Source organism: Mobula birostris, chromosome 14, assembly GCF_030028105.1.
Source record: "Mobula birostris isolate sMobBir1 chromosome 14, sMobBir1.hap1, whole genome shotgun sequence".
In the NCBI taxonomy this organism is placed as follows: domain Eukaryota; kingdom Metazoa; phylum Chordata; class Chondrichthyes; order Myliobatiformes; family Myliobatidae; genus Mobula; species Mobula birostris.
Genome location: NC_092383.1, coordinates 54,542,276 through 54,558,436, shown reverse-complemented (window position 1 = coordinate 54,558,436; position 16,161 = coordinate 54,542,276). Strand labels below are relative to the sequence as shown.

The following is a 16,161-nucleotide window of genomic DNA, read 5'->3' as shown; positions in this document are numbered from 1 at the left end:
TTTCGTAAGCTTTTCTTTTCTTCTAGACTAGATTTGCAACTGCCTTTATACACCACAGTTCCTGTACCCTACCATCCTTTCTCATTGGAACGTACCTATGCAGAACTCCACGCAAATATCTCCTGAACACTTGCCACACTTCTTCCGTAAATTTCCCTGAGAATATATATTCCCAATTTATGTTTCCGAGTTCCTGCCTGGTAGCCTCATATTTCCCCTTACTCTAATTAAACGCTTTCCTAACTTGTCTGTTCCTATCCCTCTCCAATGCGATGGTGAAGCAGATAGAATTGTGATCGCTATCTCCAAAATGCTCTCCCACTGAGAAACCTGACATCTGACCAGGTTAATTTCCCAATACCAGATCAAGTACAGCCTCTCCTCTTGTAGGCTTATCCACATATTGTGTCTAGAAACCTTCCTGAACACACCTAACAAACTGCACCCCATCTAAACCCCTTGCCCTAGGGAGATGCCAATCAATATCTGGGAAATTAAAATCTCCCACCACGACAACCCTGTTATTATTACACCTTTCCAGAATCTGTCTCCCTATCTGCTCCTCAATGTCCCTGTTACTATTGGGTGATCTATAAAAAACACCCAGTAGAGTTATTGACCCCTTCCTGTTCCTAACTTCCACCCACAGAGACTCCGTAGACAATCTCTTCATGCCTTCCTCCTTTTCTGCAGCCATGACACTATGCCTGATCAACAGTGCCATGCTCCCACTTCTTTTGTCTCCCTCCATGTCCTTTCTGAAACATCTAAAGTCTGGCACTTGAAGTCACCATTCCTGTCCCTGAGCCATCCAAGTCTCTGTAATGGACACAACATCTTAGCTCCAAGTACTGATCCACGCTCTAAGCTCATCTGCTTTGTTCATAATACTCCTTTAATTAACATAGACACATCTGCTATACTTTATTAGGAGTTTGAAGTGATTTGGCATGTTAACAAATATGCTCAAAACTTCTATAGTTGCACCGTGGAGAGCATTCTGACAGGCTGCATCACTGGCTGGTATGGAGGGGATACTGCACAGGACCGAAAGAAGCTGCAGAAGGTTGTAAATGTAGTCAGCTCCACCTTGGGCACTAGCCTACAAAGTACCCAGGACATCTTCAAGGAGTGGTGTCTCAGAAAGGCAGCGTCCATTATTAAGGACCCCCAGCACACAGGGCATGCCCTTTTCTCACTATTACCGTCAGGTAGGAGATACAGAAGCCTGAAGGCACACACTCAGCGATTCAGGAACAGCTTCTTCCCCTCTGCCATCCGATTCCTAAATGGACACTGAAGCTTTGGACACTACCTCACTTTTTTTAATATACCATATGTGTCTTTTGCACATTTTAAAAAATAATATATTCAATATACATGATTGATTTACTTGTTTATTTATTATGTTTTATTTTATTTATTATTTTTTTGCTCTCTCTGCTGGATTATGTATTGCATTGAACTGCTGCTGCAAAGTTAACAAATTTCATGTCACATGCCGGTGATAATAAACCTGATTCTGATTCCGATTCTGATTCTCAAACCATCGGTCTGAGCATGTCCCTTCTCTACCACCTTCCTATCCTCCCTCTCGCACTGCCTCCAAGCTTTCTCTATTTGTGAGCCAACTGCCTCTTCCTCTGTCTCTTCAGTTTGGTTCCCACCCCCCACCAATTCTAGTTTAAACTCTCCCCAATAGTCTTAGCAAACCTCCCCGCCAGGATATTGGTCCCCTTGGGATTCAAGTACAACCCGTCCTTTTTGTACAGGTCACACCTGCCCCAAAAGAGGTTCCAATGATCCAGAAATCTGAATCCCAGCTCCCTGCTCCAATCCCTCATCCACTCATTTATCCTCCGCTTCACTCTATTCCTATACTCACTGCCACTTGACACAGGCAGTAATCCCAAGATTACTACCTTTGAGATCCTGATTCTCAACTTCCTTCCTAACTCCCTGTAGTCTGTTTTTAGGACCTCCTCCCATTTCCTACCTATGTCGTTGGTACCAATACGTACCACGACCTCTGGCTGTTCACCTTCCCACTTCAAGATATCATGGACATGATCAGAAACATCCCGGACCCTGGCACCTGGGAGGCAAACTACCATCCGTGTTTCTTTCTGCATCCACAGAATCGCCTGTCTGACCCCCTAAGTATAGAGTCCCCTATCACTGTTGCCATCCTCTTCCTTTCCCTACCCTTCTGAGCCACAGGGCCAGACTCTGTGCCAGAGGTGCGACCACTGTTGCTTCCTCCAAGTAGGCCGTCCGCCCGCCAACAGTACTCAAACGGGAGTACTTGTTGTTAAGGGGGACAGCCACAGGGGTACTCTCTAGCCTCTGAATCTTGCTCCTCCCTCTCCTGACTGTTAGCCACTTATCTGTCTTCCAAAGCCCGGGAGTGACTACCTGCCTATAGCTCCTCTCTATCACCTCCTCATTCTCCCTGACCAGACAAAGGTCATTGAGCTGCATTTCCAGTTTCCTAACGTGGCCCTTAAGTCTCCCTAAATCTACTTCCATAAGTCTTCCCTATGGATCCCTGCTTCACACAAACCCTAACTTAAAATTGCCCTTCAAGGCCAGTGTCACTTTATTCCTTACTTGCATCCTTCTTACATCAATTGTTCAGGAGAAATAATGCTGGTGTTGTTCAAGAATTTATTAAGTTGAAAAGTAAGTGTCATTTAATAACTTTCATCTGACATTGATGTGCTTTTATGGTACGAAAAGAAATAAATGTTTTTATCTTTCCAAAAACATTCAGTTTCTCACAACAAACTTATTTGAATAATAGCACAACGCTCCATCAAGTAGCCTTGAATATTTAAATTTGGTAGTGGGAAGGATTAAAACCTATTTCACAGCAACTCCAAATCAAGTTATCAACACACTTAGTTGCTAAACAGAGAAAATGTAATGTTTTTTGCTAACAAGGGACCAAGAATTTGCTTACAGTCTGCTGACAATAAATATGCTAAACCATTGAATGGTGTGGGCAGATTTACGATCACAAGCTGAGTTCAGCCTGCCCTCTGCTGGAGTCTCTCCAGAAAAAATAACACTTTCTAAAGCCACTCTTACAATAAATAAAGGATTATTCCAAACTTGGAACATATAGAAATTCCACACAGCTCTCCCTCTTCATAGCACAGATGGAGAAGGCCAGGAACTCAAGAGTGTCAACATTTGCTTGCCGTAGTTTCCTGTGCAGACAAACCACACAGAAGGGAGGACTCCCAAAGAGCCAGGCACACAAAGTGCTAGAGGATCTCAACAAGTCAGGCAGCATTTTGTGTGCGTTGCTCTAGATTTCCAGTCAAAGCCTTTGTAGGTGATGTGGGCAGGGCCCATTCAAGTTAGTGTCACTAGTTTAGAGAACTGATTGATTAAATCACATCTAAAGATAGGAATCAGATGTGAGCCTGGAGATATAGTGGGAAGTAATTATTTTCTTTACTTGTACAAAGCATATTGACGAATACCTCTTCAGAACAGACCATTGCTGGCTCAGTGCAAACCATATTAATAGACAGGATCGGCTAATGTTAGTACAGTTTCTTGTAAAAGTGTGCTTCAGATCTGCTTAAAGGGTATTGTTAGCTTTGTCCTTTACTGAGTCAGAACAGGAGTGGTTTGTGGCAGAAGGGAAGCATGTGCATCAGACATCATTTTGAATGTAACCTGCTACATTCACACAATTGACATTACTAATCACAAACTTATTACCTAGAATTCTTAAGAATTCACTTGGAGAAACATAGGCAGTCGAGAAGCTAAAGTACCAGTTGATCTCATTCTTTTACTAAAGCATCCAACCTGCAGAAAATCAGCCAAACTCACATTTGTTTAACCACACTGGAGTCTGGAAGCCAAAGCTTACTTAGGATGTAGGACAGGCTGGAAACTGCAGGTCAAGCTGGAGCCATAGACCAGAGCTAGAGGTTCTTGCTATTAAAACTGAGGTGGTATTCTAAAATCACATTAACATGTATCAAACTGTTCACGGTAGAGAAATACAATCACCAGCAGCTCGCCTGTCCATTAACATATATCACATTAACGTATATCAAACTGTTCACGGTAGAGAATTACAATCACCAACAGCTCACCTGTCCATTAACGTATATCACATTAACGTATATTAAACTGTTCACGGTAGAGAATTACAATCACCAGCAGCTCACCTGTCCAAACCACCTTTCTACTGCTCCTGAGCAAAATCCTGAGATTTGAGTCACCACTAAGTGAAATTTCATTTTAATTACATCCACATACATAGAGTGTAAAGTTCTTCAAAGTGTTCAATTATCTCAAGGTAGATTATTGCACTGTAAGATGAAAAAATGTCAAGAGTTACTATATTGGAATATGAAATAAGTTACACCATATGTTTTTTTCGCTCTTGTTGGCATCTGTTCCCATCCCTCTGCTTTCTCCAACCTACACATACACATACCACTTAGATCTCAATTTAGTCAGTTTTGCATACAGGAGCACCAGCACCTAACTCTTTCCCTTGATGTGTGTTCCAGCCTAGTGAGTCAGATTAGTTCCAACTTGTGACTTGGAATATCAAGTGAAGGTAGTCATGTCTTACCTCCCAGGATTCATGACCAGCAGTGCTGGAAACATAGCAGGAGGAGTGAAAACTAACCAATACATTAGCTACTAGGTTCAAAAAGCCAAGAAATCTAGCATCCTTTTCCAGCGTTAGTAATGCTACCACAGGAAGAATTCAGCTACTTTATAAGTGAAAACTAAATCAAGATAATTAATTTTTTCAGTAGAACAATATGGTGATTTTTCAGAGAATGACGTCAGTTAAATAGAGAGATTGAATATGAATGCCCTCAGAGCAGGCAATATTCCGATGATGACTTAATTCTCTCTCCTTAACTTTGTCTGACCTGCTGTTTATATCTAATTTTTTTTGTTCCAGGATCTTTTGCCCTTGGTTATTTCTGTTTTCTGATGACACACAAAGATACCCCAATGCCAAATACAGCTACTGTGCTCATTGTTGCAATATTTACTGAAGCTCGGAGACGACACTGTCTTTGTTCACATATTCTTTTGGTGAATTTGGAGGATTTTGCAAGAACATTGTTGGTGGACCTTTCAAGTGATACCTGCCTTAGATAATCCAGATCTCAGAAGCATATGGGATTGAGCAAGATTTGCCAAAAGATGAGCTACGAAAAAATGATGAATCATTATTTTTAGAGCAATTTCAATGTCACATTTGAGTTGAGTACAAATAGTTGAACTTGATTTACCCAGTGTGAGTTTTGATCTACCCTTCCCTCTTCCATTACCCCATCATACTTCCTCTGTATTACCAGGCCTGAGAACTTTCTAAACTGTCTGAAAAAATTTAGCCTACAATACACAAATAGGTAACATAACAGTTTAAATACCAATTGGGTGCATATATCAAAGAATACATCTCTCAGACAAGAACATTCAAGATCGGATCGGATTGGTGAACTGCGATTAAGGAGATGTGAAAGCAATGGCTAAATACAGTAAGAAGTATTTGTTTGCAGAAAGCACAAGAAAGATGTTGTAGAAAAGAGAGCAGTCTGCAGCAACTGACAATGTGCTTGTGGCACCACACCTGCACATTTTTTGGTTTTCTTCTTTAAGGAGGGTTATACTTGCTTTGGAGACAGTTCAGAGAGGGATCACTAATTGCTGGGATGAAGGGGTCTTCAATGAGGAAGGTTGAGAATATTGAGCCTTTATTCATTGGGGTGTATAAGAATAGCAGGTGATGATATTGAAGCATACCCTGTATAAGATTTTGAGAGGCAAATAACCACTTCTCATGCTGTAAATTGATGTTGTGTTTGCAGATCACAGTCCTTATTCATTCTGTACCATCAACAACACCTTCCAAAGACGCGAGATAAGTATAAGAGGCAGCCGTTAGTCTTGCGAGACCATGGATCTCCGCCTGGAAAATCTTCACTCTCCAGGGCGCAAGCCTGGGCAAGGTTGTATGGAAGACTAGCAGCTGCCCATGCTGCAAGTCTCCCCTCTCCACGACAACAATGTTGTCCAAGGGAAGGGCATTAGGACTCATACAGTTTGGCACCAGTGTCGTCGCAGAGCAATGTGTGATTAAGTGCCTTGCTCAAGGACACAACACGTTGCCTTGGCTGGGGCTCGCACTCATGACCTTCAGATCGCTAGTCCAATGCTTTAAGCACTTGGCCACGTGCCCACACTCGAGATAAGTACTACATCATAAATTGATTTAAATTTTACCTTAATGCTGGATTTATTGAACAATAATAATAACAAGTCAATGGCAGCAGTGATACAACATATATATACATACATATATAAATATATATTTTTTACAATCGTTATACATAGTTAAGACTTGTTTGGTAAATTAAAGATTTGTAATTATTGTGTGAAATTCTAACAACAGTAACTTAATTACATAGTAGTTCATTTCATTTTGTCACCATCTATGGATACTGTCTGGTCCGATAACCTCTCCTTGAAAGTTCCAGGCAGAAGTGCTTATTTGAATACAACTGAAAGAACCCTTCAAATTGCAATATTGGATTAACTAGATTAGATTAGATTAGATTAGATTCAACTTTATTGTCATTGTGCCGAGTACAGATACAAAGCCAATGAAATGCAGTTATCATCTGACCAGAAATGCAAAGAATAGTGTTATTTACAAAATAACTGTGAATAAAAAGTAAGTGCTACAGCACACAAATATAAAAGTACTGAGACAGTACAATATGGGTGCAGTACTGCTTAGCGCTGTGATGTGAACCATGTTTGAAAAATCTCAGGATAGAAATACATTTGATTTGAAAAAAAAATTAAGTATTTATACTTGAATGACTTGGCTTCTGCCTTGACTAAATGTTAGGTAACAAATATAAGTTTTGTAAATAATACGATAAATTTAACTGGGGCTCCACCAAGAAAGCCAATGAAATGGTAAGTGTCAGCAGCATTGGGGGTGTTGGCCCAGGAGAGGACGTTAATGTGGGTTCACTTATCCTTTTGTTGAGTTTGAAGTATTTGCAGAGACCACATTGGTGGCATTTTGCCAGTGCTTCGAGATGCTTGCTGTAGGGAACCCAGATCTCAGGTGCATATAAGAGAGCAGCAATCAGCTTTGGGACAGGTCTGAGTTCTGGATCTTCAAACACTCTTTCCCCTGACTTATGTCAAGCCATGTTGATGCTTTGAAGGTCGTTGTGAATTTCACTGATGACGTCAACTTTCAGAGAAAAGTGGCTCTCAAGGGAAGGAAGTATCGCTCATTTTCCAGGATCTCATTATGAACCTTCAAAGAACAGTGTTGCACAGCAAGGACAGGCTTCTAAAAGAACTTAGTCTCACATTAAGGTGTTAATAATACTCCACAGTTCAGACCATGGCACTTACTTACTCAATGCAGCTCTATTCTATGCATCAGAAGTTTACAGACACCCTGTATAAGTGGCAGAAGAAAATGCACCACCTTCCAAACTACCACCCACTCACCCCAGCAGGCACCTGCCACCTCATCTCTGAAAGATATGGTTCCCATATTAATGTTCCCACATCAGAACCCAGAACATCAGAGTGAAAACAGGTCATAGACAGTCTTGAAGGGCTTCCTAAAAAGGAAGAAATATCCGCAATAAATTATTCATTTGTGCCACTCTCCACCCCCTATACATTAATTACTCATTATGTGAAATATTCTTATTTATTCCAACTTTTGTTCTTTTCACTTATTCTCACAATGCATTTTGAAGGAACAGTTTGATGCTGATCTTTAGTAAAGAACTTTAAATATAGTTGTTATGCAGACTGAATATGAAGGGAAAGATAAACAAAATGTTTAAACACTGATTTCCAAACTAAATAATATTTTATCAGATGCAAGTTAAACAACTCTCAAATTAACAAAGTTGTAATTCAGTTAAAGCCAAACTGAAAACTGCTATCAGCCGGGTTAAATAACCAGAGAGAAAGTAAGCTGACTGTAAGATTGGTGTTGATAGCAAAGCCCCTTTTTCATATATTTTGTCAGTTGGGTAGAAATTCATCTTTGATCTCTGACGCTTTGCACTTGCTATAATATTAGACATCTGGTATATTCTCTTTCAATATCCCTGCCACAAAAGTGAATGGGGCCAGATTTCAGAAGGGGAGGCATTCCTTGATATAATGCATACTTCAATCTCCCATTCAAGCTTGAGCTTTGAATTCAGAGTCCTTGAGTTGTAGGGTAACGTAACTGATAGAAATGTACCGAATTCACAACCACCGACATTGAGTTGGAGGTTCACTTTAAGGGGCTGGTCTGACATGATGACGTGATTACGTAAAGGGTTCTAGCGCACTTTTGTGTTCTGGTTTTTGGAGTTCAATGAATGTGTTGTGTCTATTTTCTTAGACTAAAAACACCTCACTTTGTTTTATTCGTGAAAACCTACGTTGGTGACCCTGATTCTCTGGGACAATTCCAGAGTTATTGAACATGTCAGCCAACACAGTCACTTTGAAACTGCTGGAGTTTTGGGAGCAAAATGCCATTGCTTGATTTGTACCAGCTATGGCCCAATTTACGCCGTGAGAAATCTCCACCGAGGACACCAAGTTCTGCTACATGGTAGCATTGCTCCGAACCTCCAATGCTACAAGAGTCTACGAGAGCATCTGACTAAACGCAATAAATACCAGTGGCTGAAAGCTCACCTTTGGACTATCAGAGTCTGAGCACACCAAACAGTTGTTCTCCTTGCCAGTCTCGGCGATGGTAGGCTGTCAGAACTATTGGACCCCATGCTGTCTCTCCTGGGAAATCACCATCTTGTTTTATTTTTAAAGAACTCTTCATGCAGCAAATGCCTGATCCAGTTTGCACAGCCCCCACTAATGTACCTGTGATGGACTGTAGGGAGCTTGCTGATAGACTACACTCAGCAAGGCAGTGGTGCATCATTACACCTCCTTTCTCTACCTCAATAAGGCCAGTCAGTAAGGCCCCCAAAATAAGGACACCCACAGCTGTGAAACAGATGATGCCATCCCTGTGTTTTTACCACTCTCGCTTTGTAGGAACGCTAGGAAGTGCCGACCGCCTTGCAGCTTTGACAGTGCCAGTGCAGCGGGACATCTGAGGGTTCCAGCTGTCGATGTTGTCTACTGTTCATTATGGACACTCTTTTGGGGTAACGTTTCCTGTGTGACACGGGTGCTCAAGCGAGTGTGCTGCCAGCATCACCTATTGATCAGAAGGCAAAGGGCAATGAAACCTTGCAGGAGGTTGCCAATGACAGCAGGATCCAGACTTATGCGACACGATGGTTGATGCTCTGGTTCAGTGGGTGAAGTTACATATGGGACTGTGCCTGGCTAAAGTGCTTGAACCTCTTCTCAGTGTAGGTTTCCTGTGTGCCCAAGGACTATTAGTTGACCTTAAAATCTGCCGGCTTGTGGACGTCAAGGACTTTGGGTCCTTACCCTGCTCCCCCAGTAAGTTCCCCACAACAACTCTGTCAAGCGCACGCATGTGAGTTTACTCGACTGCTGGGCAAATTCCCAAACCTCACCAAGCCCACATTCTGCACTACAGTCACAAAACATGGGGTCGAGCATCACGTTCCCACAACTGGCCCGCCAGTGCATGCCCGCATACGTAGACAGGACCCAGAAAAACTGGCAACCGCGAAGGCTGAGCTTGCCAACATGGAAAGACTTGGCATTGTACTCTGATCGAATAGCCCTTCCATATGGTCCTCAAGTCTGATGGTGGTTGCCACCCATGTGGCGATTAACAATGCCTTAATGAGACCATCCCCTGCCGCCCCCCGCCCCCCCCCCATCATTACCCGGTCTCACACATTCAAAATTTTTCGGCATGTTTAACCAGAAAGTTAAATTGTTTTCCCAAACTCAATCATCAGGTGATATGTGCTCAGAGGATATTCTCAAAATGGCTGTGATAACTCCGTTTGGCCTCTTAGAGTTTCTGTGAATGCTGTCTGGGCTGAAAATTGCTGCACAGACGTTCCAACAGATGGCTGATGGACTCTGTATTTAAAGATTTAGATTTTCTTTTTGTTTAACTGGATGACATACTTGTCCCCAGTGCGTCGAAATCGGAACGTGCATCTCATCTCCGCATGCTTTTCAAGCACTTAAGCCAATGCAGGTTGATTATAAACTCTGCTAAAGGCCAGTTTGGGTCGTCAACCATTGACTTCCTCAGCATCACATCTCCGCAGAAGGTGCAAATCCCCTCCCATAAAAAGTACCCATTATTATGGATTTCCCACTGCCCCCCACTTCTAAAAAAAATTACAGAAACTTTTAGGCATAGTGAATTTCTCTCACCGCTTCAGTCTGTCAGCTGCTGAACCTATGCTTCCCCTGTATAATAGGCTTAAAGGCAACACCCGTAATCACGTGCCTGACTGGTCAGCGGACATGACCAGGGCACTTGATGATACCAACAAGCTCTTTCCAACCCAACCCTACTGACACACCCACACCCCAATGCACCCACAGCCATTACTACTGATGCTTCAGACTATGCTGGGGGTGCGGTTCACGGACGGTTGGTCAGAGGCATGTGGCAGCCACACACTTGCTTCAGCTGGCAGCTCTGTTCCCTTAAAAGGAAGTACAGCATGTTTGACTGTGAGCTTCTCAGTCTCTATCTGGCTGCCCGCCATTTTCATTTTCTTCTCGAGGGTCACCTTTTCACGGCATTCATTGACCACAAACCCCTCGTGATTGCGATGGCCAAAATATCAGACCCTTGGTCTGCACAGCAGCAATAACATGTGGCCTACATATCCAAGCTCACAGAGGGTATACAACATATCGGGGGAAAGATAATGCAGTGGCTGATTGCCTCTCATGGCCTGCCGTTGAGGCGGTATGCATAGGTGTTGACTTTGCCGGCATGGCAGACGGGAAAGCCACTGACCCAGAGGCCTGGGCTTACTGAACAGCCACTGACCCAGAGGCCTGGGCTTACCAAACAGCAGTCATGGGCCTGCAGTTTGCTGACATTAAGTCTGGGGAAGCTGGGGTTTTTTCTCCAGTGCGATGTCTCAACCAGTCGACCTCACTTCGCATATTGAAGGTGGACTGTTTTTGACTTCATACATGGCCTCTCGAATCCAGGCCAGAACGCCTCACAGAAACTGATTGCACTGAAGTTTGTGTAGCACAGCCTTTGAAAGGATGCGAGGTTGGACAGCAGCCTGTGTGGAGAGCCAGTGGGCAAACATTAACCATCGTGTTCAGCCACCATTGGCACCTTGTGAGGTTCTTGACCGACCATATTGGTTCTCTTCCCCTCTCGCACTGTTTCACACACCTCCTTACCATGGTGGACAGTACCAGCTGGTAGCCAGAGGTCACTCCTGTAGCATCGACGATGGCCGCAGTTATGGTTCAGGTGTTCATCAGCACCTGGGTTTCTTGGTTTGGTCCCCCATCTGATATTTCCTCTGACCACGGTTCCCAATTCATAGCAGATCTCTGGGCTGTGATGGCCCAAAATTTCAGCATTAGGCTACATCACACCACAGCGTATCACCCGCAATCCAATGGCCTATGCGATTGGTTTCACCGCTCCTTAAAGGCTGCTCTGAGGACTTCCCTGACCGATGAGTGTTGGCATGATCATCTCCCTTGGGTCCTGGTGGGGCTCAGAACTGCTCCAAAAGAGGACCTGCAGTCGTCCACGACTAAGTTGGTATATGGACAACCATTACGAGTGCCAGGTGATTTCACTCCTGACTGTGACCACCTGGTCGGTCTCTCAACAGCGTTCCACGCTCCTCAGCAAATCAGTTCCTTTGCATCTATTCCTACCTCCCATCATGGCGTAGAGCACTCACGAATTCCTGTTGACTTATATTCTGCCTTGCTTGTTTTCATCTCCCATGATGCACGTCAGTATCCCCTTAGGTTCGTTCTAAATTTTGGAATGGGGAGAAAAGCTTTTATCATAGATAAGAGGGGTAAACCTGAATGTTTACTGGTAGATCTCCTTAAACCGGCTATCAAGATTTGAAGGATTCTACCACCAAGCCCCTGCCATCACGACATGGCCACAAGCATGTCAACACACCTCTGGACGAGCCAGAGGCACGTGCTGTTCCTCCACCCATGGGACACAGGACCCGAGATGAACGGCTCACATTGCTGGCTTCGGTGAATTCCTGTGTAGTGTAACATAATTTGATGGAAATGTACATAATTCACAACCACCAACATTGAGTTGGGGTTTATTTTAAGAAGTTAATCTGATGTGATGATGTAATTACGTAAAGGGTTCTAGCGTACTTTTGTGCTCAGGTTTTTGGAGTTTAATATATGTGTTGTTACAGTTTGCTTAAACTTGAAACACCACACATTGTTTTATTTGCGAAAACCTACAGAGTGTCTGTAGGATTTTGCAAGGCAGTTTTGACCTGAATCTCAAGATTTGGTTGTTTTCCATTTGTAAGTCTCAACAAGTGTGGGGTGCTAAATCAGAGCTGATACACAGGGTTAATATTAATGGATGTAAAGGTAGGAATTAGGATTCATAAATCAAACTAAGCAAATGGTGTCAACACTATTCACCCGAACATACTCGATAAATGGGGCTTCTATTCTACATGTCTTTGTGTCATACGTTAATCTATTAAAGCCTGGACTAGTTCCATATAACAAGAGAGAGATTTTGTGATACCTTTACTAAGTAGGAGTGGCCTCAGACCCTGGAGTTTAGCCTCAGTCTTAGGCAGCGTACCATGAGAAGATGCACAATGCAATCATCCAGAATATTCTGAAAGTTTTTAAAAAGTCCACATAACAATTGTAGTTTCAGATCCCAGCTTTTTGTTGCACAGTATAAGAAATTACCAGGGTGGGGAGTTAAAACTACATTTATGATTGCTTTGGAAATATTAACTTTAATAAACTGATGCTGAATAATTCCTGAAGGCATTGTCCTGTGGAATGATTACCTCATTAGCGGAGGTATGAATCATTTCACATAGGTTTTAAAGGTTTTCAATACACAAAGGGTTGTCCAACATTGAGAACAATGGCCCAATGGCATAGAATAATAAATTAATTTTAAAATGCATTAAAAATATGTGATGGTCTCTGTTGCTGCTTCTACCTACTCTGCACTGAAGGGGTGGGTGGGTGTGTGTGTGTGTGTGTGTGTGTGTGTGTGTGTGTGTGTGTGTGTGTGTGTGTGTGTGTGTGTGTGTGTGTAAACCAAGGTAATATTAACCAGTGCGTGACTAAATAATAGAATATCTCCCTCAATTAACTCTCTCAGAATCTCCCTCGATTAACTCTCTCAGAGAAAAACTCACTGGAAAACACTACAGTTCTTGCAGTGGCAGCAAGAAACGTAAACGAAGTTGGTCACTACGTATTTCTGTCATGTACATACACTGCACAGCAGACTGACAGACAGCAAATTGTTGGATGAGATCTCAACAGGCAAGTACGTGTGGAGAGGACACCAAGATGAATTCCCAAACAGATGTGGTGATGAGATTGTGTGGGGCAGAAGATCTGAGTGAACAGGGTATCACACTAATCCTCCTCACAAATAATACAAAATCACTACATTGGGGGCTGCTGATCTGTCTGCGGATTGAGAAGGCTCAAAGTGTATGCTGGATGGGGATAATAGAAGAGTAATTCTCACAACATGTTTTTCAGGTTTAGTGTCAAAAGTACAGCCAATATTACACAGATATATTTACAAAACCAATGCAGAAATAATTTCATAATATTATCTACATTACGGTAAAATAATAGTTTCACATTACTTTGATACCTGCCCACATAACTATTTAATATAGGGCCATAATTCTGATGTAAATTTGTGTAAAGTATTGTCAACAAGACAAAAAATACTTATCATGGACAGAAGTATAAAAATGGTTAGTTTTATCTTTTTTTCTGTTTTCCTTGCTCCTCAAAGCTGATGTCAGCCATGTTTTGGTTGGTCATGGCTTGGTGGACTATTGCCAACTCTGCACATCCATTCAGTCATTGATCAGAAAGTCTGGGATTTCACCTGCTGCTTGGTTCTTTATTTAAGTGATTGGAACTCTATCCCTTTCACGTGATGATAACCAATATTAGTTATAGGTCTGGTATATGAAGATTGTAAAAGCCATTGCACAAAGCTGAAAAGAAGAAAGAAGCGAATTTTATTCAATGCTGTGACTCAATAATTTTTCTAAGAATATTTAGAATAAAAATATTTTTACACATAAAAATATTTAGACAAGAAGGGAGATAATTTGATCCACTGCAGTAGTGTAAGGTCTTTGAAAGAATCACTCATTTTGCATTTGCTCCAGGTGCTTACAGACTTATCTCTGTGTTCATGTACTTCCCATTACCTTATTAAACCAGATACTACAAACAGTTTCACTTCCTTTCCTGTAGAACAAAAAATGTGAAATGGGGAAAAAAATTCATTTCCCCTGATAGTCAAGAGAAGAATGTAGAGTCATAGAACACTACAGCACAGAAACAGACTCTTTGACCTATCTAGTCTGTGCTGAACCATAGTACATCTCGTCCCATCAATGTGCAACCGCACCATAACCTTTCAAACAGCCTCTCATCCATTTACCTTTCCAAATTTCTTTTAAATGTTGTAATTGACCCTACATCCACTGCTTGAGCAGGCAGCTTGTTCCACACTCCCACAACCCACAGAATGAAGAATTTCCCTTTCATGTTCCCCTCAAACTTTTCACCTTTCACCCTAAGCCCATGACCTCTGGTTGGAGTCTCACCCAACACCAGTGGAAAAAGCCTGCTTGTATTTATCCCTTCTACACCCCTCATAATTTTCTATTCCTCTCTCAAATCTCCCTTCAATCGTCTATATTCTAGGAAATAAAGTCCTAACCTGTTCAACCTTTCCCTATAACTCAGGTTCTCAAGTCTCGGCAACATCCTTGTAAATTTTCTCTTCTCTCTTTCCATCTTATTGACATCTTTCCTGTAGCTAGGTGACCAAAACTGCACATAATATTCAGAATTAGGCCCACCGACATCTTGCACAGCTTCAACATAACATCCCATCTCCTGTACTCAATACTTTGATTTATGAAGGCCAATGTGCCAAAAGCTTTCTTTATGATCCTATCTACCTGTGACCCACTTTCAAGAAATTATAGATCTGCGTTGCCAGATCGCTCTGCTATACCATACTCCTCAGTGCCTTCTCACTCATCTTGCAAGGCCTGTCCTGGTTTGTCCTCCCAAAGTGCAACACCTCACACTTGACTCCATTAAATCCCATCGGCCATTTTTCCAGCTAGTCCAGATCCCGCTGCAGGGTGTGATAGTCTTCCTCACTGTTCACTACACCCCCAGTCTTGAAGTCATCTGCAAATCTGCTCATCCAGTTTACATGTTTTTAAATGCATTGTTTTTTATTTGGAGCTACCGTGCAGGGTGGGCTCTTCCAGCCCTTCAAACTGCACTGCCCCAGTAACGCCCGATCCAACCCGAGCCTAATCACGAGACAATTTACAATGACTGATTAACCTACCAACTGGTAGGCATGTCTTTGGACTCTAGAGGAAACTGGAGCATTGGAGGAACATCACACATTCCACAGAGACTCCTCACAGATGATGTCAGGATTGAAGTCTGACCTCCAACACCCAGCGCTGTAATAGCGTCACACTCGCCGATACACTGCTGTGGCGCCCATCCAGATCGTTGGTATAGATGACAAACAACAACGGACCCAGCTCTGATCCCTGCGGCACTCCACTCGTCACCGCCCTCCAGTCAGAGAGGCAACCGTCTACTACCTCTCTCTGGCTCCTTCAGCAAAGCCGATGTCCAATCCAATCTACTACCTCATCCTGAACGTCAAGCGACTGAGCCTGCTTGACCCACCCCCTCACGCAGAACTGTATCAAAGTCCAAGTAGACAATATCCACTGCCTTGTCTTCTTCAGTTTTCCTGGTAACCTTCTCAAAATTCTCTATAAGATTGGTTAGACATGACTTACCACGCACAAAGCAATGCTAATGATTCTTAGTAAGTCCCTGTTTATCCAAATACCTATATATCCAGTTTCTTAGACTACCTTTCAATAACTTTCCCTATACTGA

The 16,161-nt window shown here is 42.6% G+C and overlaps 1 protein-coding gene across 3 annotated transcripts in view; it reads right to left on the bottom strand.

The window, feature by feature from the left end:
* Nucleotides 1-9,867: 9,867 nt before the first annotated feature.
* Nucleotides 9,868-16,161, bottom strand: part of LOC140209914 (tetraspanin-18-like) — a 159,688-nt gene continuing 153,394 nt past the window's right edge. For all 3 annotated transcript variants that reach the window (XM_072278576.1, XM_072278577.1, XM_072278578.1), the window contains one exon: nt 9,868-14,201. In XM_072278576.1, coding sequence (XP_072134677.1) covers nt 14,154-14,201 — 48 coding nt within the window. In that variant the 3' untranslated portion in view covers nt 9,868-14,153. The remainder of the gene's footprint in view (nt 14,202-16,161) is intronic.